We start from the raw sequence: 24,534 nt of genomic DNA, 5'->3' as shown, positions 1-24,534 counted from the left end.
ATGTCGGGTGTGAAGGTGCTGCTGTTCCTGCGCAGCCTGTCTCGTAGGAAACCTCTGGAGCCTGAAGGGGAAGTGTCCAACTTTAAGCGATGCCTGACCACCCTGGACCTGGTGGCCCTGGGCGTGGGCAGCACGCTGGGGGCCGGCGTCTACGTTCTCTCAGGTGAAGTGGCCAGAGCCGTGGCCGGGCCCAGCATCATCATCTCCTTCCTCATAGCAGCCGTGGCCTCCATCTTTGCTGGATTGTGTTACGCTGAATTTGGAGCTCGCGTTCCCAAAACGGGCTCCGCCTATTTGTACAGTTACGTGACGGTGGGGGAAATATGGGCTTTCATCACCGGCTGGAACCTGTTGCTGTCGTATGTTATAGGTAACAGTGGCATCACAACAGGGCTGGGGTCAATTACATTTTTCAATTACAATTATGTTTCCCCACTCTACCCTATACCCTAATTGTAATTTAAAAAAAATTGAATTTTTTCATCATACAAAAATGTTGAGCTGTGGCTTTATGTTTAGGTACATCCAGTGTAGCCAGAGCGTGGAGCGGCACATTTGATGATCTTATTGGGAACGTCATCAGCAACTCTCTTGGCAAACAGGCTGCCATGGATTTCCCTGGTTTGGCTCCATACCCTGATTTCTTTGCAGCAGGCCTCATAATGCTTTTAGCAGGTAATGTGTTGTCTATCGCTCTCTTTTTTTATGTCTAAGGTTTTAAAAAGATGCAACAAAATCAAAAGTGAGAACTTATGACAACAAGAGCTTTAAAAGCGCACACATCCACCCAGCTCCAAATCTGGATCAATAACCCTGATCATTTACATTTTAAAGGATTGGAAGCAAGTCATATCCTCATTAATAGCCATACTGTTGGTGAGGGGTTCTCAACCTTAGGGTCAGGAGTCAGGGCCCCTAGGGAGGAGGTCGCCAGATGCCTTCAGGAAACTGAGAATTCCTTTTGAAGCTGATTTTTGCAAATTTTTACCATCTTTCTGCAACTACACCAAACTTGCCATTTTTAAACCTTTTTTCATCACTTTTTATGGCTATATTTTTGCTCCTTTTAATGCATTTTTGCTACATTACTCCCATTTCTGACACTTCTCCATCAAATTTCAAAGCTTTTTTTCCACTTTCAAGACATTTTTGAGACTTTTAAACCCTTGAAAGGTCAACTATGTGATCACCTACATAGGAATAATTTATACGAGAGCTTTCAGTCTGGCTTTAGAGCCCATCACAGCACAGAGACTGTCTTAGTAAAAGAAACCAATGATCTCCTCTTGGCCTCAGACAGAGGGTTGGTCTCAGTTCTGGTGCTCTTAGATCTCAGTGCAGCCTTTGATACAGTGGATCATCATCTACTGCTGCAGAGATTGAAAAGCGTTTTTGGGATTAAAGAAACAGCGCTAGGTTAGTTTAAATCAGGGGTCCCCAATCCTGGTCCTCAAGGGCCACTATCCAGCATGTTTTAGATGTTTCCCTCTTCCAACACACCTGATTGAAATGACCAGGATCGTTATCAGGCTTCTGCAGAGCTTGATGATGAGTTCATCATTTCAATCAGGTGTGTTGGAAGAGGGAAACATCTAAAACATGCTGGATAGTGGCCCTTGAGGACCAGGATTGGGGACCCCTGGTTTAAATCCTACCTATCAGACAGAACCCACTTTGTTCATGTTAATAATCTGTCATCAGCGCACACCAGAGTTAATCATGGAGTTCCACAAGGTTCAGTTCTGGGACAAATACTCTTTACATTATATATGCTTCCACTAGGTAACATTATCAGAGAACATGATATAAATTTCTACTGCTATGCAGATGACACACTGCTCTATTTGTCAATGAAATCAGATTAAACTAATCAGTTATTAAAACTTCAGGCTTGTCTTAAAGACATCACATCCTGGATGAGTCACAACTTTCTCCTTCTTAACAAGGATAAAACCGAAGTGATGTTATTTGGTCCAAAACACCTCAGAGATAAATTATTAATGACATTTCTCTGTCACCCAGCACCGCAGTAAAAAACGTTATCTCTGATACTCAATTATCTTTTAATTCTCATATTAAACAAATCACAAGGACAGCCTTTTTCCACCTCCGTAATATCTCTAAAATCAGCAACATCTTGGCCCAGAGTGATGCTGAAAAACTAATCCATGCATTTGTTACATCTAGATTATATTATTGTAACTCCCTACTGTCAGGATGTCCCAATAACTCAATAAAAAGTCTCCAGTTAATTCAGAATGCTGCAGATAGAATTCTAACATGTACTAGCACTAGAGAGCATATTTCTCCAGTATTGGCATCCCTTCATTGACTTCCTGTAAAATCTAGAATAGAGTTTAAAATCCTCCTGTTAGCATACAAAGCTCTACATGATCAAGCTCCTGCATATTTTAAAAACCTGCTAGTGCCCTATCGTCCAGGCACAACACTCGCTCTCAGTCTGCTGGTCTACTGGAAGTTCCTAACGTGTCTAGAAGTAAAAGAGGAGGCAGAGCATTCAGCTACCAGGCTCATCGTCTATGGAACCAGCTCCCTGTCTTAGTACGGGAGGCTGCTACTCTCTACACCTTTAAGGCTAAACTCAAAACGTACTTATTTGCTAAAGCGTATACAGTATAATAGCAATTACCTGAAACGGACATGTTCACGTTTGTAATGGTCACAATCACTGACCATTACACATAATGGTCAACACCTCAGACCACAGTGGGGGTCCCCGGTCTCTGGAAACTTTATTTTGGCGGGTCGCGGAGCTGAAAAGGTTGAGTACCACTGAGACACCCTTTTTTTAAATTTTTTGAAACTGATCCAGAATCAGTATTTTGATAACGATCCCCTCCAAAATAAAATGGAATGTTCCATGGTTTAAGGTCTATTTTTGGTTAAAACATTTGAAGTAATTCTGCTAATAAAAAACAATTAATTAATGCAGTTTTTTGTGTGTTTTTCTTCCTCAGGAATTCTTGCATTTGGTGTCAAAGAGTCGGCCATTGTAAATAAGATCTTCACAGCAGTCAACGTCCTGGTGCTGCTCTTTGTTATCCTCTCAGGCTTCATTAAAGGAGACATCAACAACTGGTACATTGACAAGGAAGCTCCACTAAACAGACACGAGTATGAAGCCTTACTTTTTAGTCATACTGTGTTACATTTAATTAGCTAAACGCACTTCTTCTGCTTATTCTGTAGAAACTTTACATCTTTCAATAACACCAGCCAAATTGGCAGTGGAGGATTTTTCCCTTTTGGATTGGAGGGAACGTTAGCTGGAGCAGCTACTTGTTTCTATGCCTTTGTTGGCTTTGACTGCATCGCCACGACAGGTAACGAGGTTTCTAAACAAAAGAGTTAACAGCAATGAGTAAAGTGTTAGTAAAGTGACAAAAAAAGAGTAGCAAGTGGCAAAAACATGGCAAGAAAAGAGTGAAAAGTGACCAAAATGGGCCAAAAGCAGTCAAGAGTGGCCAAAAAATTGACAAAAAAGAGGAAACAGGTGATATGTAGTGGCAAAATGTAGCTTAAATGAGCAAAATGTGGTAAACAATAGTGAAAAAGGGCAAATTTATAGAACAAAATGAGGTAAAATGTAGGGAAAGAGGAAACAAGTGTTATTTATTTGGCAAAAGTTAGCTTATTTGGATGAAAAGCGGCACAAAAAAAGGTTAAAGAATGGACAAAAATTGGATAAGTGTCAAAAAGAACTTGCAAAAATGAACTCAAATAAGGAAAAAAGGAATCTAAAATTAAAAAAGAAATTAAAAGGGGCAAAAATGGGACAAAGGAAGTTGCAAAATGGCCAAAGAAAAAGGTAAAAACTAAAAGGGATTAAAAAGTTTTCCATTTTAAGGTTTTTTTGGGGGAATAATGATTAAAATTAAGACATAAAGAGCCACATGTTGAATATCACTGACTTAATAACAGCTTTATCATGGTTTTAGTTAATTAATTTAATAAACTAAATTGGGAGTGGACGTTTCCCTACCCTTGGAACACCCTCACTTTTAAAATCACTGCTCCACCCCCTGCTAAACAAAATATACTTTTCTTTGTGCATTCATGCGTGAATTTGTTGGATAAAAACATAAAATTTGTACGTTATCTTTTCCACAGGGGAGGAGGTTCAAAACCCACAGAAGTCCATCCCTTTGGGCATCGTTGCCTCGCTCCTAATCTGCTTTCTGGCTTATTTTGGTGTGTCTGCGGCCCTGACCCTCATGATGCCCTACTGTTTGCTCAGTGTTCACAGCCCGCTGCCAGTGGCCTTTACGTACATCGGTTGGGGCCCCGCAAAGTACGCTGTAGCTGTTGGTTCCCTGTGCGCTCTATCTACGAGGTAAAACAGCATTTCACAAAACCAGAATGACTGTGGCTGTGTTCAAAATGTCCTATAATGTACTATACACTACAAGCTCAATAAGTATATACTGTCTACTATATACTATAAGTATGATTAGGATTGTGAGCGTTCCCACTGAAGTGCATTTGGAACCTACAACGTCAAAAATCACACTGAGGCTAAATATCTCTGATTCTCCACCTTTACTTTGAAAGTTCTGAAAACATTTGAAGTGAGAAAATGACCAAGTAGAATATCAACATGTGCTCATTTCATCCAGAAAACTTGCGGAAACACGTTTCAGAGATTTTCAGAAACTTTCCATTGTGCTACTGATAAAACTATTTACAAGAGTTATAAAACTAATGGAACAATAAAATAGAATATAATCCTTTTATTGTCATTGTAGAGTACAACAAAATTGCACATGCCCCTCCCAACAACATTCAAGTACACTTTAAAGATTCAAGCCAAGACAGACACAGTTATCATAAAAACAACTTAAAGTACGGTAAAATTCTGTCAGAACAAAAGGTTAATCAGTATAAAAGTTAATCAGTATAAAAGTGCATGGTATGAAATATTTTTAAAAAAGACACAAATTCAAAAAGAGACAATATTAAGACAAGAAGAAATGCTTTTATTTTGAAATGGGGATGTTTGATTTCTTGCTTGAAGTCAGTCCCAGGACCATTTTACATTCCGCTCCCAATTCATCATGGGATGTTTGAGTATGACAAGTATGTCCACCGTGCATACTTCAAAAATGTCCCCATATAGCAGATATGGGCATCTGGCGGCCCGGAGGCCACATGTGGTCCTCAGTCTAATTTTTGTGGCCCCCAAAGCAAATCCCCCAAAATTATAATTAAAGAAGTCGGAAGGAATATGAAGCCCACAATAATACACAAAATAACTCCCAAAACACACAAATCGCCAGCAAAACGCAAAAAAGTACACAAAAAACAACCACTTAAACAAAATGAGTACAAAAACACATAAAACAACAACACGTTACAGAATAGCTACAAAGACACACAAACAAAATTACAAGAATAAAACTGAAAACAACAAAAATACAAAATTTGACCCCAAAAAGCCACAAAAAAGCAGAGAATAACACAAAAATACACAAAATTACAACAAGAAGAACACAAAACATAACAAAAACAACACACACATATAATGACTCCAAAAACACACAAAATGGCTTAAAATTAATAAAACTTCAAAACCACAGACAAAGACAAAAACAGATAAAAACCCTTTTCCCCCCAGTGTTAATGATAGAGTTGCCCATCCCTACCATATAGTAAACATCTGGGTATTTCTTTCGTACTCAGTCTTTTCATACTATCTAATGTGAAGTTGTGACTGCACTACATACTAACTTTGATGTCACACTTGCTGATACATGCTTAAAGAGGACAATAATGGTTTTCTTCCCCGTAGCCTTCTTGGGTCAATGTTCCCGATGCCTCGTGTTCTCTTTGCGATGGCCAGAGACGGACTGCTCTTCCAAGCTCTCAGTAAACTGAGCCACAGACAAAGTCCTGTCATTGCCACACTCGTGTCTGGGGTTGTAGCCGGTAAATATTTCATCCAATTGTAATATGATTAGGATGATTTTGGATCAAATGTCCCAGTGTGATCATAAATGTTAGTTTTATTCTTTTCAGATTTAGAAAATAATGACAGGAATGTTTCTTTTTTTCTTGTCTTCGCAGCAATCATGGCACTATTGTTTGACCTCAAGGCACTGGTTGACATGATGTCCATTGGAACGCTCTTTGCCTACACACTTGTTGCCATATGCATTCTTGTACTAAGGTATGCATGCTGTTCTAGAGCAGGGGTTCTCAAACTTTTCAATTGGCAAAAAGAAGTATGAAATATGGTGAAAAGTGACACTAATGGGTCAACATTTGTGACATTTGGTGGTAAAAGTGGTGGAAAAGGGCTGAAAATGTCTTGAAAGTGGAAAAAATGTGCACAAAAGGCATTGACATTTGATGGGGAAGTGACACAAATGGAAGTATTGTATAAGGAGCAAAAATAGGGCAAGAAAAAGTGATGAAAATAGGTTCAAATATGGCAAGTTTGGTGTAATTGCAGAAAAAGGGTAAAAATAAGCAAAAATTAGCTAAATATTCTCAGTTCCTTGAAGGCATCTGGCGACCCCCTCCCAGTGTCTCGCAACTCCAAATGGGGTCCTGACCCCAAGGTTGAGAACCCGTCATTGATTGAGGTATTTTTCATTTGAACCGCAGTATTTAAAGCTATCTATAAAAAAATAACATAACTGTATGACTTTGAAGTGGCAGTAACATAAGATACTTTAGATAATCAATTAATACACTATACATCATATGTGTCCAACTCAAGGCTCGAGGCTCAAATCTGGCCCTTTGGAACATCCAGTTTATGCAACATTAATCACCAACTAATTCAGTTGTAGATAACTCAGTCCTTCCAAATACACAAATTCAATGAAACTGAAATATTTTCAGGGCTCACATGCAGATTTTCCATCCTTATGTCACATGATGGCAGTCATTGTCAACCTCACATTGTTAAAATAACATGTTTCTAAAACCCTGCAATCCTTTAGACAGAAGATTTTCAGACTGCTCCATATTTTCCCCCTGAACTAAACGAGTTTCATTCCTTATATTCACAGGTATCAAACAGACCTCAGTGAGGAGTCGAGTTTAGGTGACGTAGAACCATTTACAGTTGGAGGTGTAATCTTTCCTCCCTCCCAAGCGACCACGAGAACATCTAAAAACGTGTCTCTTTTGACAGTTTCTATTAGTGAGTCATTCTTTTCTAATTGTAATATATCATATATTGGTGGAATCCAGTGGACAACATGATCTTGTGCTTGGGTTCCTCACAGTCTTCGTGGCCGTCGTCCTCAGCCTCTTCATCAGTGGAGCGGTGGGGTCTCTACTGGCACTTCACTGGTGGAGTTTGCTTTGTCTCTCTGTGATAACGCTGCTGCTTGTTGTTATCATCACGCTCATCCTGAGACAGCCACAGAGTACGACCAAAGCAGCTTTCATGGTGCGCAACAAACTAATATTAGGATTTCTGCTTTTCCTGAAGAAAATGCAAGTGAGGATGCAGGTGCTGGCCCACGTCACACCAGACTTTTACTGATGATTTTAAATGTTCTTATTGATTTTAAACGATTGAATGTTTTATCATGTAAAGCACATTGAGTTGCCTTGTGTATGAATTGATTCAAGATTCAAGATTCAAGATTCAAGATATTTATTGTCATATGCACAGTAAAACCAGACAGTTGCACCACACAATGAAAATCTTATTTTGCGAGTCCTCCCTTTCACAGTAAAAAAAAAAGCAAACAAAATGAAGAGGTAGATTAAAAGAACCCAACTATTCCCAATTAAAGATAACTAATAATACTAAATACTAAGAATACTAAAATACTAGACTATAATAATACTAATAATAAAAAATGTGCTATACAAATAAATTTGCCTTGCCAAAGTTGCCATTAGCTTAGCATTAGCTTAGCATTAGCTTAGCATTAGCTTAGCATTAGCTTAGCCTAGCGTATACATTAGCCTAGCGTATACATTAGCCTAGTGTTAGCATTAGCCTCGTATTAACATTATCATTAGCCTAGCAATAGCATTAGCCTAGCATTAACACTAACCTAGCATTAGCATTAGCCTAGCAATAGCATTAACCTAGCATTAGCATTAGCCTACCATTAATACTAACCAAGTATTAGCCTAACAATAGCATTAACCTTGCATTAACACTACCCTAGCATTAGCCTAGCATTAACACTAACCAGCATTAGAATTAGCAATATCATTAACCTAGCATTCGCCGAGTAATAACATTATCCTAGCATGAGCATTAATCTAGCATTAGCATTAACCTAGCATTAGCACTATCTAGCATTAGCATTCACCTAGCTATAGAATTAACCTAGCATTACTATTAGCCTAGTAACAGCATTATTGTTGCATTAACGTTAACCTAGCATTAGCACTGTCTAGCATTAGCATTTGTCTAGCATTAACATTCACCCAGCAATAACATTAACCAAGCATTAACATTAACCTTGTAATAGCATTAATCTAGCATTAGCATTAACCTAGCATTAGCACTATGTAGCATTCACATTTGCCTAACATTAGCAGTTAAGAAGCTATAGAATTAACCTAGCATTAGCCTAGCAATAGCATTAACCTAACATTAGCAGTAGTTTATCATTAGAATTAACCTAGCAATTACATTATACTAGTGTTAGCATTAGCCAAGTAATAGCTGGTTAACCTAGCCTAGCATTAGCTAAATATTAACCTAGCAATAGCTGTGTTAATGTGGGTTAACATGCCTCCTGCATCCTCACTAATGAGCCTAAAACCTTGTATGATAAAACATTGCAACAGTAAATGTATTTTTGTCCTTTATGATGCTTCTTCTTCTTATCCATTCCAGGTTCCATTTGTACCATTACTTCCTATTTTAAGCACATTTGTTAATATCTACCTCATGGTTCAACTGGGATCAGACACTTGGGTTCGATATGCAGTGTGGATGGCAGTAGGTACGTTAAAAACATCCCATAGAAATACATTTTTAATTGAAACCAACCATGCTTTTTAAATGTGCACTCCACTACAGCCTCTTTTATGTTATTCTGTCAGGTTTGATCATCTACTTTGGCTATGGAGTTCAGCACAGTGTGCAAAAACAAAGGCTCCAGAATGCAAAAACTCGAGTCAGCATTCACACCATCACCACCACAGTGGATCCCAAAGATGAAGCTGGAGAGGATGATTTCAGTGGATAAACGCAACATGACTTTTACAAATCCTGTTCATTGATTAGATTATTTAAGCAGTCAACCTTTGATCAGAGAAAGGACCCAATTCCATTTTACGTTTCTTAAAAAATATTTAATGTCGGTATATACAGTATAATCTCATTTGTTTTATACATATGATCAGTTGTACAAAGGTTGTTTTTTTTCATAACACACACACATACAGACACCATATGTTTTACAATGTAATTTATGTCTTTGAAATCCACACTTGAAATAAAATTAAAAACGTGCTTGATTTGGTGTCACAGCTTGTTTTAAAGCGATGATTGCTGACATATAATTAGTTGAGAACCTCGAAAACCAACATTTTTTAATGAAGGGGCAGTGGTATTCACGTCTCTATGAATAAATCTGTATTTATAAAATAATGTATGATCTTTTTAATATTTATAATTCCCATATACCTCAAGATTTTAGTTCAGGCATTCAATCGTTTAGTTTTTTTTCTTTCACTATCTGCTTTATCTTGTACACCAGTTATTCCCAACCAGGGTACTTGTTACACATTACTGGTACAGTATGTAGCAACCTTTACCAATTACCAGTCATTTAAAACATGTTAATGCACATGTTCCTGTCATATTATTGTACAGTTAATTATTTGTTATAATTATTTTTAATGAAAATAGAAAAAGGCAAGGTTGACAATCTGAAATGGCTAAATCTGGAATAACACATTAATGCTACAGTTTTTTAACGGTGATTTATAAATTTGATGTTCTGGTTCATTCATTGTTTTATTCATAAATATGATTGATTTATGAATATGGAATTTGGCATTAATTATGATTACATTAATAATGATATTGTTTAATAAATGAACGAGAGGAAAAATTTAAAAAGCACATAGACATATGACAGGGAACCATTGAAATATTTTTCAAAAAGATAAGACACGTCCAATAAATGAATAAATAAATATATATTTAAAAATGAGGATAATAATTTGTACATTATTTCTCTTGTGTTAAGTATGGATTACCTATTTCATTTGAACTGTGTTCCCGTTGTCAATCACTGAGAATTTTAGTCCTGGCCTGGTGCTTGGTCTTATCAATAATATTTTTATTATTTTTCATAACTGTTCTCTTTTGTCATGTTGTATTAATACCTTTTACATTTTAAGCTGCCTTTTAAAATCTGGCCAGGAAAACCAGATGAAAACTAGCCTCTTTTGTCTAACTTTGGCTCCTTTACAGCATGTCTGTTGATTAATGTACATTGTACCTTTTAAATAATTAATACATTCAAATTCAAATATGATAAATCAGTTCGAAACGAATTTATTTCATTAAAAAAATAAAAATAAATAAAGAATAAGTTGGAAGGTCAGAGCCACTTTTTTCTCCTTCCACGTCTGAGATCATTTTACAACTGAGCTCTTTATATTTTTAAATAGAGCCCTGTTTTAAGGTTATTTATTTTCATTTTTTTTTTTTTATTCAATTTGTTTTTTATGAAAAGGATTCAAAATATTTGTCGTATGAAAAGCGTTTTTAAGGCGTGGTAGGAACTTGTGAAAATGTGCCGTTGTTTGAGTAGACTGATTTTACAGCGTACTGGGGTGGGGCGGGCGCGGCCAACCAATCAGAAGAAAGGATTTTGTGACTTTCCAACCAATCAGCAGCGCGCAGAGCAGGAAAAGTGCGTTGTTTGAAAAACTGAATGTAGCGAGGAAACAGTTCAGTTAGCTTAGCAGCACCGCAGACACACACATTCATTTCACTGCTTGTTATATTAAATTCATCTCCACAAACAAAGAGTTAACTTTGGATATTAACGTCTTTTTTAAGAACTTTGAGACGCTCGCCACCACTCAGAGGTAAGTTTCAACGAGTTTTCCTGCAACGTGGTTCTTTCTGTGTTCAACACTGTACGATAGACGGTAAAACTATCTAATAATCACACATATTTATCACTTTAATACAACCCTTTAACCACAGAGCTTTATCAATATAACATAGTGTTGTATTGAAGTGGTGGTGAATAATTAAAACTACGTCAGTATAAAAACACTGTCCAAAACAACAAGAAAGAAAGAAATTGTGTGGTTTTTCTTTTTGTATTTATTTTTGTTTAAATTATTATTTATTGATAAATTGATGTGAAAAAAATAAGTCTCACAGCTCTGCATTAGGCCATTTTCTCAAAAGCTGTAGATATTGCAATATATATATATCGTGATTTTATTATCAACAGATATGAATCGATTATTTTTCAAATTGTACTTCAAACCAGGCAGGTCCTCCTTATTTGTATATCTATATTAAACACTGTACAATATTGAAGGTGCTGTGAAGTTTTGCACAAAAGAGAAGTCAAATAATTTGACATCTCACCGATCTTCAAATGGAAACTCAATAATCGGATTTGAATTGAATTGTTTAATATGTTTACATTGGATAATAGACGTTGGTGCAGTTGATTGACAGACATAAACCCCACCCTCACCTGCACAGTGTGACTTGCAGTGAAAACATTTTTTGTGCTGCAACGACGAATCGATAAAAATCGACTATTAAAAGCGTTGGCAACGAATTTCATTATCGATTTGTTGCGTTTTGCGATTTATGGTCACTAACCGTGATGCAGAGCCTTTGATTCATCTGCAGAGATTTGTGTGTGCACTAAGGATACGCCGATATGGATTTTTTAGGGCCGATACCGATTTTTTTTCCCATCAGCCTTGGCGATGACTGATACGGACTGACGATTTTCTTGAGCCGATATTTGGAGCCGAGCGTGAAAAGCTCAGTTAGATGGATTTGTAACCCAGACCTTCCTCTAAACAAGCCACTCTACAGAACTCACTCACACATGCTGTCCCTTATAGCAGAAAAAAGGCAAAAGTATCAAACAGTGTGCAGCTGTTTGTTAATAAATGTCCCATTCTGTAGTTTTTTTCCTTCTTTTGTTTATTTTGTTGTCCTATGTACTTTTGTTGTGCGTTTGTGTATTTTTTTTGGTAATTTTGGACGTCCTTCTGAGTCGTTTTGTGTATTTTTTGGTATGTACTGCATGTTGTTCTTGGATTTTTGATGTCCCATTGTGCATTTTTTCCTATTTTTTTATATTGTTTTGTTCTTTTGTGTTCTCCTCCATTTATTTGTACGTTTTTGTATGTTTTTTAAACATATTTTTGTTTTCCCGTTGTGCATTTTTTTCCTCCCTTGGTGTGTTTTATTGTCCTATGAAGTATTTGTGTTGTTTGTTTTGGGTTTTTATAGTCATTTTGTGTATTTTTTGCTGATATTTTGTGCATAATAAAATAGGATTTTAAATGACTGATATGTTAAAATATTTCTCTTTTATGTATTGATTTCTATCTGATTGGCAGCAGACGAGCATGGCGCTGGTGTTGTCCTCTCCGTGTGGAGGCCCCTCAGACGAGGAAGAGGAAATGGCTGTGTTCGAGTCCACAGCAGCAGAACACGGTGGCCTGGGCCGACCCGGTCTGCCTGAGATATCCGTTATTTCTCCCGGCCTTAACACGCCCATGGCTGAACCGGTGAGCGCCATCAACAGGAACACTTGGTTCGGCGGAATATCAGCGGCAGAGCAGATCTTAAAATGAAATGACAATTTGTGGTTTTTATATCTGTTTAGAAACGTGGAAAGAAAACAAGAAGCTTTGATCGCGCGGTACCAGAGAAGGTGAAGGTTTTCCTGCGCATTCGACCTCTTACAGACACGGAGCGTGACCGAGGAGAGGAGCAGGTACGGTTTTTATACGTTACAACAATATTTTGGTCAGGGCCCCATTTGGGGTCACGAGATACAGGGAGGGGGTCGTCAGATGGCTTCAAGAAACAAAGACAATTTTTTTTTAATTTGAGCCCATTTTTGCTTTTTTTACCCTTTTTCTGCAACTACACCAAACTTGTCATATTTTAACCTATTCTTATCACTTTTTATTGCCATATTTTTGCTCCTTTTGTTGCATTTTTGCTACATTACTTCCATTTCTGCCACTTCTTCATCAAATTTCAATGGCTTTTCAACACATTTGTTCCACTTTCAAGACATTTTCAGCACTTATAAAGCCTTTCTAACACTTTCCCACCTATGTTGACCCGTTATTGTCATTTTTAACATCAAGATTTAATGCTTTATTTGCCAGTTTAAACTAATTCTTCCTACTTTTTGAATTACTTTATCCCAACTCCCCTCTCCCCATTTCTGCCACTTTTAAGTCAATATTGACAAGTTGAACCCCATTTTATTCTTGATTAAAACAAGGATTTGCATCTTTAAAATGACAATATACTATGGCGCAAATAACATTTTTCCTAGATAACAGTGGATATTATTCAGATAAATATATAAATGTGGTTATCACAGATTCATAGAACAATGGACCATCATTTTACTGACTTTATGGATGGACCCCAAAAAGCTCTCCCCTTTATTCCCCCTTATAGATGGTCCTGTCTCCACATGACTGTTCTTCAATGTTCATGTCTGTGTTCAACCATGTTCAGCTACAGTGGGGGTCCCCGCTCTCTGGAACCTTTATTTTGGGGGTCATGGGCTGAAAAGTTTGAGAACCACTGTTTGAAGATGAAGCGTGTCATTGTTTCCAGTTTATTAATGATAAAGAGTGTCTCTCATTCAGGGCTGTGTGGCTGTTCAAGATGAGGAAACATTGCTGCTCAAAGCTCCGAAGGAGTCGCAGAACATGAAGACGGCGGAAAGAGGCATCACGCAGAGCATTCACAAGTTCCGTTTCTCAAGGGTGAGAGTCGCATATGTAAACACACAATCATAGGGACCCATGATTTCCACGTTAATAGAATCGCGAACGGAATCCATTGTTAGACGCGGTAAGTGACATAATGTGAATGAAATGGCTACATCGTGAGGTGAAGCATGTTTTTTTGGGGAAATGTTTATGGGGGACCGCTCATTTGAGCTAAACACGTCGAAGCGGTCAACCAAAACACCGTCTAAACTGCCAAAAACAAGCAGTCACTCCAGGAATTTGTGTTGTTGCATTCGCAACTATTAATGCAAATTCAGCCAATCCCCACAAATTCTGCAATTCTGTCCAATCACCACAAATTTCTGCAGTTTTAACCAATCTGACTGAAGATTCTGGTCGATTCGGCGGCACAACGTGGCTGATGACGTCCATCCGACTTGTGTTTGCCACATCAACTTCCGAAGCCGGCAGCTACCATCAGCCGCTTTGAGTCCCACTGTGCCCGGAATCACCATTTAATCTGGTTACAGTCTGTGTCGCAACAGCCAAACTGACTCTTTCGAGCAAAATAGCAGCAAACGTGTCTCACGAAGGCAAGTGTTTAATGATCTCCTGCTGAGAAAATAACCTGATTAAACCTACTATTATAGATATTCTTTGATAGAACTTCATTACAGGTACCGTCTAAAACTGCAGTAGTGGCCAATATCATTGGTGATTGTGCCCCCTAGTGGTATCTCTTCCAGGGGGCGCAACATTTACAACTTGCTGAATGCATGAGACTCTTCTGCTGTGTTTGTAGCAAAAGTCATAATTGCATTGATGAGATTAAAACTTAAAAAAAACTGATTCTCTGTAATATTCTCTGCACTGGAAACCTTTAAAATGTGATGGAAACATCCATATTTTGTTAAATTATTGTCAATCATTCTGAGCTCTTTTCTGTGTTGTTATGAAAGAATTCAAAGACAATCAGGTTTTTTCGGCAAATTGACCAGTTTAGTCAAATTTATAGAAAATAATAAAGCCTCAAAATGACAGTTTTTTAAAAAAAACTTCTGCAAAATCAGGCATTTTAGACTGCAACATTTACAGAAATTAGCCACGAAATCCTGAAGGGGCTAAAAAAAACTACGTAACTCATCGCAACAGCCCACCGATGCCAGGGATTGTAGAGTCTTAAACATTGTAGGTTCATGATAACTTTATAGCTTCTAATACAGTTACTTCAAAGAAAACCACCAGATTAACAAGCAGTTTGTTGGTAAATCTTTATTATTTTGGCAGTCTGCCTATGTGTTGTCTAAAATAATCAAATACGGTCACAATTAAAGGCAAACAATTGTATTTCCATGTTAGCTGATTTAAAGTACTTCACGTTTCTTAGATTTTTGGCTCAGAAACAACCCAGCAGCAGTTTTATGAGAGCACAATGAAGGAGATGGTAAAAGATGTCCTTCAAGGAGAAAACCGACTTCTCTACACTTACGGCGTCACCAACTCTGGAAAGACGTACACCATTCAGGGTAAAGCCACCTTTCCTCCATCATTAATTAAATTAAACCTAGTTTTATAGTTGGTGCATCGATGACTTCCATCTGGTTTGGAAACTGATTCCTCAGTGTTTGACCTGCAGGTAGCGGTCGGGAGGCGGGGCTTCTTCCCCGGGCGTTGTCGTCCATGTTTAGGAAACTTCAGGGTCGCCTTTATGTCGCCATGAATCTGAAGCCGTGCATGTATCAGGATGTGAGGCATCTGGAGCCGAATGAGATCCGAGCGGAGGAAATTCGCAGAAACTCGCTGCTCAGAGAGGTAGTTTTCCATCAGTGAACATCTCTGAACAAGTCCAGACATCTTGAAAACTCTTGAAAGACACTTTGTATTTTGTGTTTCACAGGATGAATGTACGACTTCTCGTCGCGGTGGCACCACAACAATCTGGGACAGTGGTGTCGGAGGACTTTCCTCCACAAGTTACACCACCACTCGTCTGGAAGGTGAGGAAGACTCTCCTTTAGTAAAGACAAGCTGTGTTAACTTCAGTCTGAACTCACTGTGTATCAGAAACACAGTGTGGTGAGTGAATAATGAAGAAAGAACTGTATTTTGCTGCATATAAGATGCTATTTTTCCCTTTAAAGTTGAGGGTGTGGACAATGTGGCGGTGCATTTAATGTGTGGGTTTTTCAGTCAGTCACACGTGTTCAGTGAAAGCAAGTGTCTGGAGGCAGAATATTACTGACAGTCACTCCTACAGGCGTCATAGTCTTCATGCAGGACGGGGTCCGATCGTGGAGGGAAATCGCATGGTAGCGAGTGACAGCAGAAGTCATACATCTGTTTATTATTTGTTTTTATTCATATATTTTTATTTTTATCTAAAATAAGATTGCTGATTGTTTAAATAGAAATGAAATACCGGTAATAAATTGAAGTTTGGGGAGCGGTGCTGGCTCGTATGCGTTTACGGTGGGAAGAGCGTAAATAAATGGTATAATAAGGTTTAAAATGTAAGATTTTTTAGTCAGTTTTTAAGAGTAGTTAATAATAAACGGCATAAAGTGGGATCGCATTTACAATAAAGACAACAATGTTCATGTTATTAAAACTATGACTTTTTTGGAATGGCAATTTTGTTATTGGCCCAACCAAGCAAGGCAGCATTATGTATCACATTTCTGCAGCGAGGCATTCACAGTGATTCACGTAAGGCATTAAAACATAACGCAGGGCGTAAAAACAGAGTAAAAAAAAAGAAGCATTAAAATAAAAAATACTTGGACTTTAATCTCATAATGCTCAGAAGTGTTTTTATTTCAATGTGGCCGTTGTACTGGTCTGTTAACGTACTAAATATATATTGTTACCTTCTTAATCATTTTTTTCCCACTCATGTGGTTCTGCCACCATTTCTTGTAACGTCAGAAAACTGATTCTCGAAGTAATCAGGTTACTTTTTTCCCGTCAGTGGAAAATCCTGAGTTCCGAGTCGCCTGGAACACACCATATGAACCTGCCAGCGTTTGACTCACGAGCATGGTCCTCTTCCCTCTGCAGACACTGACAGCGTGTGCCTGGAGCCGGACAGCCTTTCACACAGTGGGGGGGGCGACCTGGAGGAAGGGGTGCAGTTCTCCATCTGGGTTTCCTTTTACGAGATCTACAACGAGTTCCTGTACGACCTCCTGGACGCTTCGCCCTCGCTGCAGCCGCGGAAGAGAGTCACCCTGAGGCTGAGCGACGACAAGCAGGGCAACCCTTATGTAAAAGGTATAAGGGATTAAAAGCTCCGAGTCATGCTGTAGCTTCAGCAGTTTTATTGTTTGATCCTCCACTGTTTTTACAAAAACTGTTGAAATGTCCTTATTAGAAGATCTATGTCTAAAACACATTATTATTGCACCATGTTTGTTTCATTAACTTTTAAAAATGGGACTACTTTACCCTTCTAGAGCCTGTGTTCCTCCTTCTTGAAATCACGTAATTGATGACATCACAATGTCCCACTGCCTGTAAACACCCCATTGGTTTCTATAGGAGTGAAACATTCAGCCAGTTTTTTTAGATCATTTAGCAGCTTTTTCAGTCAAAATGACAACTTCTGCTGCTTTTGGTTGTTTTAGAAAAATGTTAAAGATGTTGCTGTAAACCAATTTTGTTTACGGAAAGGGAATAAAAACAGTTGTCACCCGAAAAAAAAATCTATGACCCCAGGGGGCAACAGTTCCGAACCTGCGGTTTGGTAGTAGACAAGAAAGCATAGAGGAAAAGCTCAGTGCGCTGACATGCTCTGGTGGCTGAAGTTGGCGAGTAAATCACGGACTGTTGAAGGACTTCTGTCCTCAGGGTGATTTACTTGCTAACTTGAGCCACCAGAGCATGTCAGTGCACTGTTTAAGGGAGAGTAAAGGGTCACAACTGTTTTTATCCTCTTTCGGTAACCAAAAGAGGGTTATATCGGCGTTTTTAACTTTTCCTGGTTTTTTTAGAGCAACCAAAAGCAGCATAAGTTGGCACTTTGACCAAAAAAGCTACTAAATAATCTGAAAAATCAGGCTGAATGTTTCACTCCAATAGAAAACAATGGGATGTTTACAGGCAGTGGGGCCGTGTGACATCATCAATCACATGATTTCAAGATGGCGGAACACAGGCTGTAAAACTGTAAAGTAGTCCCATTTTTAAAAGTACATTTAAAAGATTTTAGGATCCCTTTTAATAACTTCTCCTGTGATTTCAGACCTCAGCTGGATTCAGGTTCGTAGCGCCGAGGAAGCGTGGCGAGTTCTAAAAGCCGGACGCCGGAACCAGAGCTTTGCCAGCACTCACCTGAACCAGAACTCCAGTCGTAGGTGAGAATCTTTTTCAAGGTTCCATTAAAAAAAAACCTGCCTTTTATTTTTTAATTTTTACTGAGTGTTATCGTACCGCCTGCTCAGCCACAGCATTTTCTCCGTCCGCGTGCTGCACGTCCACCCGGAGCAGAACGACGGGCAGGCGATGCACATCAGCGAGTAAGTCTGACAGTTGTCGACCCACCATCGATCGCAGAGTGAGTTTGTTAATCAGTCGTTTGCTGATGTGTTCGCTGTAGACTGACGGTGTGCGACTTGGCCGGGTCCGAGCGCTGTAAAGAGCAGCGCAGCGGCGAGAGGATGAAAGAAGCCACCAACATCAACACCTCGCTGCTAACGCTGGGCCGCTGCATCGCTGCGCTGAGACACAACCAGAACAACAAGTAGGTTCTTCCTAAATATTATTATTATTAATATCCTAAACATTATCACACTGTGGAGGTAGATTTGTGTCTTTATTATTCAGTCGAAAGAAAAAAAAACTTCAATCAAATTAAGTTTTCCTTCATTTAAAAAAAAAAAAAAAACATATTTTCAGTCAAAGAAAAAAGTTTTCAAATGCAAATAATAGCATTTGAATGCTTTTTTCTTTGATTGAAAATGGTGCATGGTATATATTCTGAATGAAAACTGCTTTATCATGACACACCCACACTGAACTGTTTTTATTATTTATACTGTTTTTATTCTGAAAAATGATCGATAGACAAATTGTCTCTTTGCATTTTTTTATCCTTCTTATTTATGTATTTATATATTGTGTGTGAACGAGTGATTTGCATTGAGGGGGATTGTGGTCCAATTTTGTTGTATGTCATACTTTGTGTTGTTATGCAATGATGAGATAAAGACTTTTATAATCTAATCAATCTGGATTAGGGCTGGGCCATATATTGAGATTCAAGATATATCAAGTTTTCAGTTTTGGCGATATGGAAAATGATCACCTATTTCGAGATATATACTGTATATATATATATATATATATAAAAACACACACGTTTACCCCTCGGTAAAATGTGGTAAAGCTTGATATGAAACGTTTTAATCATTAACTACATAATGTGTAGAACTGTACCATTGGTTCCCCAATTTTTATAGAATTTCAATGGCAATTACAAAGTCAGTTATAATTACCAGATAATTTTAATTAATTATCAAAGACCCCATCCCTGATTGGCACACTTCTAATGTGTCGACAGGTCCCGACCTCCCCAGGTGGTGCCTTTCAGGGACAGTAAACTGACCCGCGTGCTGCAGGGATTCTTCTGTGGGCGCGGCACCTCCAGCATGGTGGTCAACATCAATCTATGTGCATCCATCTACGACGAGACCCTCCAGGCTCTGAAATTCTCTGCCATCGCCACACAAGTAAGAACCACTCATTTACATTTACATTTACATACTTCGTTTTTTAAGGTTAGAGAACGAATCAAGGTTTTAAAACAACCATTTCAGCTTGTGCATGGTCCGTCGACAAAGACCAGAGTGGCCTACATCCTGTCTCTGCTGCGTGAGCCGACGGCCAATGGCAACGAAAGCACAGCGATGGAGGTGGACGAGGAGGAGGACAGCGATGGAGAAGAGGAAGACGGAGATATTACCATGTTAAACACGGAGGTAAAGTCCTTTATTTTTACATTACAAACGGCGTGTTCCCAGTATACCCATCATACTGACGCAGAGACCACAACACAAGAAACAGCAGAACCAGAGGAGACGTCGTTGCTGTGTTTCGTGGGCGTTGATTTTAGATCAACAAAAAAAAATATATATATATATAATGTCTATGATATCTTTTTACCATAGGTGGCGCTATGACCATGAATGACGGTGGTTAAACCATAACTGGAGGTGCTTGATTGGTTTCTGTTTGTATATAAAACAGATGTAAATCATTAGACAATAAGGTTACATTGTGTAATCTTTGTGTGTTTGTGGTAGAAAGGAATAACAGTATTTACCCAGATCAGGGAAACCCTCAGTGTACTGAAGTAATAGTTCTTCAGTACACTGTAGAATTCTGACATCATCACTGTAGAGTGATGATGTCATCAGTGCCAGTTGGGAGCTAATACAATTTTCAAGAGGACGCCATTGAGTTTTCACGAGTCCTATTTATCCGGTAAGAGTTTTTAAGTTTTATGTAGTTCCTCCAAAATGTGATCATTTGGCCGTTCATAAAATAATAATAATGAAAACGAGGTCCTACGCACCGTTGTGCTCGGGCCCTAATAATAGGATGAACAAACAACAAAATACACAAAATGACACCAAAAACACACAAAATAATGATAATGTGTGTTATCACTCATTAATGCCACCATTGTGCTCTGTAGTTGTTTTTCACAGTAAAATATATTAGTTGGACATAAGGGGGAACTTGGTTTCAAAAGTTAGAGAAAGGGGAACTTGAGCCAAACAAGTTTGAGAACCACTGGTTTAAAGGATACATGTTATCAGGTTTAACGGAAACAAAGTCAAAACTTTGTATCTTGATAATCTTTGATGCATTATTCTCACCAATGGCTGTTTAAAATAAAAAAATGTTTGTGTGTGTGAAGGCTTTACTGCAGGCGATTGACGTCCTGAAAAGAGAAGTGCAGCGTCAGCGGGAGGAGAAAGACTCTCTGGAAGCAACTGTGAGAGAGCAGGTGGTGTCTGAAATGATGGAGGTCATCAATGGGATGCAGGACGGTTTCAGGTTTGTGTGCACGTGTCACGGGTTCTCTTTTATTATCAACTGCACGTCACGCACTGAACGATGACTTTATTTGTTCCGTTTAGTGAGACCTTGGAGGCCGAGCGAGCGCTGATGGAAGAAAGATACGAGGACAAGATCTCAAACCTGCAGAAACATCTGAAGAACTTCTACAGCCAGGAGCTGAAGGTCAGAGTCACACATCAGTAAAGTACCACATTTTACAGCAAAGAGGACGTCACGTTATCTTTTTATTTAAAGTTGAGGGTGCGAGGAATGTGGCGGAGCGCTTTGTGTGTGAATTTTTTTCTGCATAAGGCACAGCACTACAATACAGTGTGACCTATTTGACGGTGTGGAAAATTGATCAAATTAATAAATTATTGGAATGTGGTCAATAGCTCGGAAAGTACGGTATCGACGGCAGGCAAACAACGGATTATTAAAATGCGACTCTGAATGTTCTTTCTTAGGAGCGAGATGAAGAGATCGAGGCTCTGTCTGCCATTCTTGAAAAACAGACAAAAAGTGAAGTCGTTCCCTTCACAGCCCCACAACCGGAAGACTCTGCCGGTCTACGACGTTCCCAGCGCCTCAGCACCCAGAGCCAACATGGCCGACTGCGCGCCGACCTGGACGAGTGTCGTAAAGAGTTGTTCACTAAGACTCAAGGTGCAGTGTTTTCTGTGCGATCTGTAGATTTCTGGCTTTGTTTCTAATCTAAGGATGTTTCTAACATTCCATCCTGTCTGAGCAGAGTTGACGAAGTTAAAGACGCAGCTGGAATTCCCCGGTTCAAGCGGCACGCTGACGGGTACCGCTGACCGCAAGCTGGAGGAAGGAAAGCGGGTCGGTAACGTTCTGATAAATGAGTTCAAACACGATATCAACATTTCTTTCGTCTAAAAAATCCAAATGTGCCCGAACAGAATCTGCGTCAGCTGCGTATGGACCTGCAGAGATTGGGAGTCGACCTGCAGTCGGGTGAACGGGCGTGCTGTCGCAACACGGGAGGAGAACGGCTGCGTCATGCGCTTAAAGCCGCAGACGAGACGATAGCCAGACAAGTACGAGCTGTTAATAGTGGGCCAAATATTCATTAGGGGCACATTTGGGATGTTTTTAGCTTAATTTACCATGTTAGCAGTAGCTGAATTCTTCCTAATGTTTGTTTAACATGGTGTTAATGATGAAGGTCTTTGTGGACACCATGAAAGATGGTTACAGCCATCACACACTGAGCTACAACTTAATGGTTCCTGTTCTATTACCGAATGTCCATCATTGGCTTTCTTAAAAGTTGTTCTGGGGTTTCCATGGATACGGTTGATGGAAACAGTGGATATTATAAGGAAAAGTGCTGAAAATCGTCAATCGAATCGGCATTAGAAGAAAAAAAAACTAGCGGAACTTGAAAGCTCTGATTTTTCTGCTTTATTAACCCTCAATTTGACTCCATTCAATGTTTATTATAGAAAATATTTGGGTGAAAGATTAACTGTAAAACTGAAAGTTTGACCTGAAGGTGGCGCTGCAGGAAAGGTCATATTATCACCACAAGTGTTCATGCTCTAGTGCTCATTAATGTTGTAGAAAACTATTCAAGATAAATTAATTCTAACTTAAAAATGTGTCCATAGTTTATGCCCCAAGGTATAAACTCACTCTTTAAAAGTAATTTTAATGTGTTAAAAAAAGAAAAAAAAGGTGCACACATTTTTTGTTAAATACATTTCCACGACAGGTACAGGTTTAAGCAATACAGGCTTGATCTTTAAGTGGGTTTAACTTTTTCCTGAAAACATTATGTAAGAAAGTATCAGGCCTGATGTAATGTAAATATATCAATAGTCGATATTAACGCCACTGAAAGAAAATGAGTAAAGTGTGTGTGTGAGGGAGAGAAACAGCCGAACAGAGGCTGTGTGTGTGGAGTCTGGTGACGCTGTGCGCGGAGAACCATGGATGTCGCTAAGAACGCACTGCTGCAGTGAGCTCCTGTGTCTGTGTTCATTTCCTTGTTTTCACTCAAACAGGCCAGAAACAGCTGCGTAATTTAAGCAGCGATGGCTCAATGTTCACAAATGTGTGTGCGTGACACATCGCCGCACAGGAGGTCAGACCTGCTGGATGACGCTCAGTAGATCATCTTTAAATGGTGCTGATCGACTGATTGACAGACTGTGTAGCTGCATTAACTCAGATCAATAGGACCATTTCTGTCCAAATCTGCCTGTTTTTCATGGACAGATCAGAGCAAAGTTACAGGAACTGATGAAGCCGACACATTAAATTAGGGAGAAAAAATAACATTAGGTTTTAAAGTTTATTAAACATCATTTTCTCCAGCTCATTGCCACATCAAATTGGAGCGGGGTGTTTAAGCTCGCCCTGCAGTAAGAAAGGAGTAAATCACCCTGTAACAACTGAGGGACTCAATCAACACTTTGGTCTTGTGTATGAAGCTCTAATAGACCTTTATGATATTTAAAGTACAGAAAAGTTGATTTAACGAAACATGGCCTCGTTAAGGCTAACAGTGTGAATGTAGCGTTAATGAATTCCCCACAGCTGGTAGAGAAACAGCGCCACCAAAAGATTTAGGGACACAGCCTTTATTTCAGATCTTAGTGAATCTGCCCCAAAGTGTAATAGTTTAAATGTATCGTAAACAATGACATGAAGTGATTTTGATGGAAAAACACTTATTTGTGCAGCTGATGTTAAAAAGCAGTCCTTCTGTCTCTCCGCAGCCTTTTATTTCTTTTGACTAACCCTTGCTTTCTAACGTGTGCGTGTTATTGCATGTTCCAAAGCACGCTCGGCACTTTATTCTGCCCGTCCCACCCCCTCATCACCCACCCCTCGCTCTGCTGGCTCGTTCTAACCCTGTGCACTCACTCCCTCCCAGGACCAGATCCTCATGGACCTCCAGAACAGCCTGACGCTGGTCAAAGCCGAAATGAGACGCAAAGCAGAGTCCGTGGCCCTGATGCAGTCGCTCCGACACCAGCTTCCCCCCCCAGGTCCCGTCGCCTCCCCGTGTAAGAAGAGGGGTTGTGGCGCTGCAGCAGCAGGGGGCGACTGCGAGAACAGACCGCCGCACAAACGGGCCTTTTTCACATCTTTGTTCCCGGCGCGCACCCCGACATTTAAACACAACACGCGTGCTGCGCAGGAGGCTAACCTGACCCCCTACTCACGGATCCTGAGGTGTCGGCAGCACTCGCCGCCCCCCAGCCCGGTCCTCACTCCCCGCAGTCACAGGGGCAAAGTGTGAGCATGTGTTTTTACTGATCAGTTGGTTTGAAACTGTCATGTTTTGGGAGATTCAGAGAAATGTTGTCGTTTTCAGCTACTTTCACTTTCACCTGCTCTAATCATTTCTATTTATCCTCGTTTTCCTGTCACTGCTGGGGCGTATAATCAACTGTTATATCTTTATACTACACTGTTGGTTGCTGATTTTAATTTTATTATTGTGTTTTGTAAACCACGACTGTCGTGAAGATATTTCACAACTGTTTTCTTTTTCTGTGTCTGTTC

The 24,534-nt window shown here is 39.3% G+C and overlaps 2 protein-coding genes across 3 annotated transcripts; both read left to right on the top strand.

Moving 5' to 3' along the window:
* Window positions 1-9,194, top strand: LOC114475996 (cationic amino acid transporter 2). Its single transcript, XM_028467230.1, has 11 exons — window positions 1-370; window positions 520-675; window positions 2,979-3,135; window positions 3,211-3,344; window positions 4,132-4,354; window positions 5,810-5,946; window positions 6,085-6,187; window positions 7,038-7,171; window positions 7,257-7,423; window positions 8,840-8,948; window positions 9,049-9,194. Exons 1-11 carry the CDS (start codon window positions 1-3, stop codon window positions 9,192-9,194), a joined length of 1,836 nt encoding a protein of 611 aa, XP_028323031.1.
* A 1,700-nt stretch (window positions 9,195-10,894) lies between these two features.
* kif20a (kinesin family member 20A) lies at window positions 10,895-24,503 on the top strand. Of its 2 annotated transcripts, none has more exons than XM_028467380.1 (19): window positions 10,895-11,052; window positions 12,571-12,738; window positions 12,837-12,947; window positions 13,846-13,965; window positions 15,320-15,458; window positions 15,569-15,744; window positions 15,830-15,929; window positions 16,990-17,202; window positions 18,173-18,284; window positions 18,372-18,446; window positions 18,527-18,670; window positions 19,490-19,658; window positions 19,746-19,907; window positions 20,852-20,991; window positions 21,075-21,177; window positions 21,462-21,660; window positions 21,746-21,837; window positions 21,918-22,055; window positions 23,900-24,503. In XM_028467380.1, exons 2-19 carry the CDS (start codon window positions 12,577-12,579, stop codon window positions 24,266-24,268), a joined length of 2,724 nt encoding a protein of 907 aa, XP_028323181.1. In that variant the 5' UTR covers window positions 10,895-11,052; window positions 12,571-12,576; the 3' UTR covers window positions 24,269-24,503. The 2 variants fall into 2 exon arrangements, with proteins under 2 accessions (XP_028323181.1, XP_028323178.1); XM_028467377.1 differs by having other exon boundaries at window positions 12,568-12,738; window positions 23,900-24,502.
* The last annotated feature ends 31 nt before the right edge of the window (window positions 24,504-24,534 follow it).

The sequence above is a fragment of the Gouania willdenowi genome, chromosome 14 (assembly GCF_900634775.1).
Source record: "Gouania willdenowi chromosome 14, fGouWil2.1, whole genome shotgun sequence".
NCBI classification, from domain to species: domain Eukaryota; kingdom Metazoa; phylum Chordata; class Actinopteri; order Blenniiformes; family Gobiesocidae; genus Gouania; species Gouania willdenowi.
Note: the sequence above shows the minus strand (reverse complement) of the source record. Positions and strands in the feature narration are given on the sequence as shown.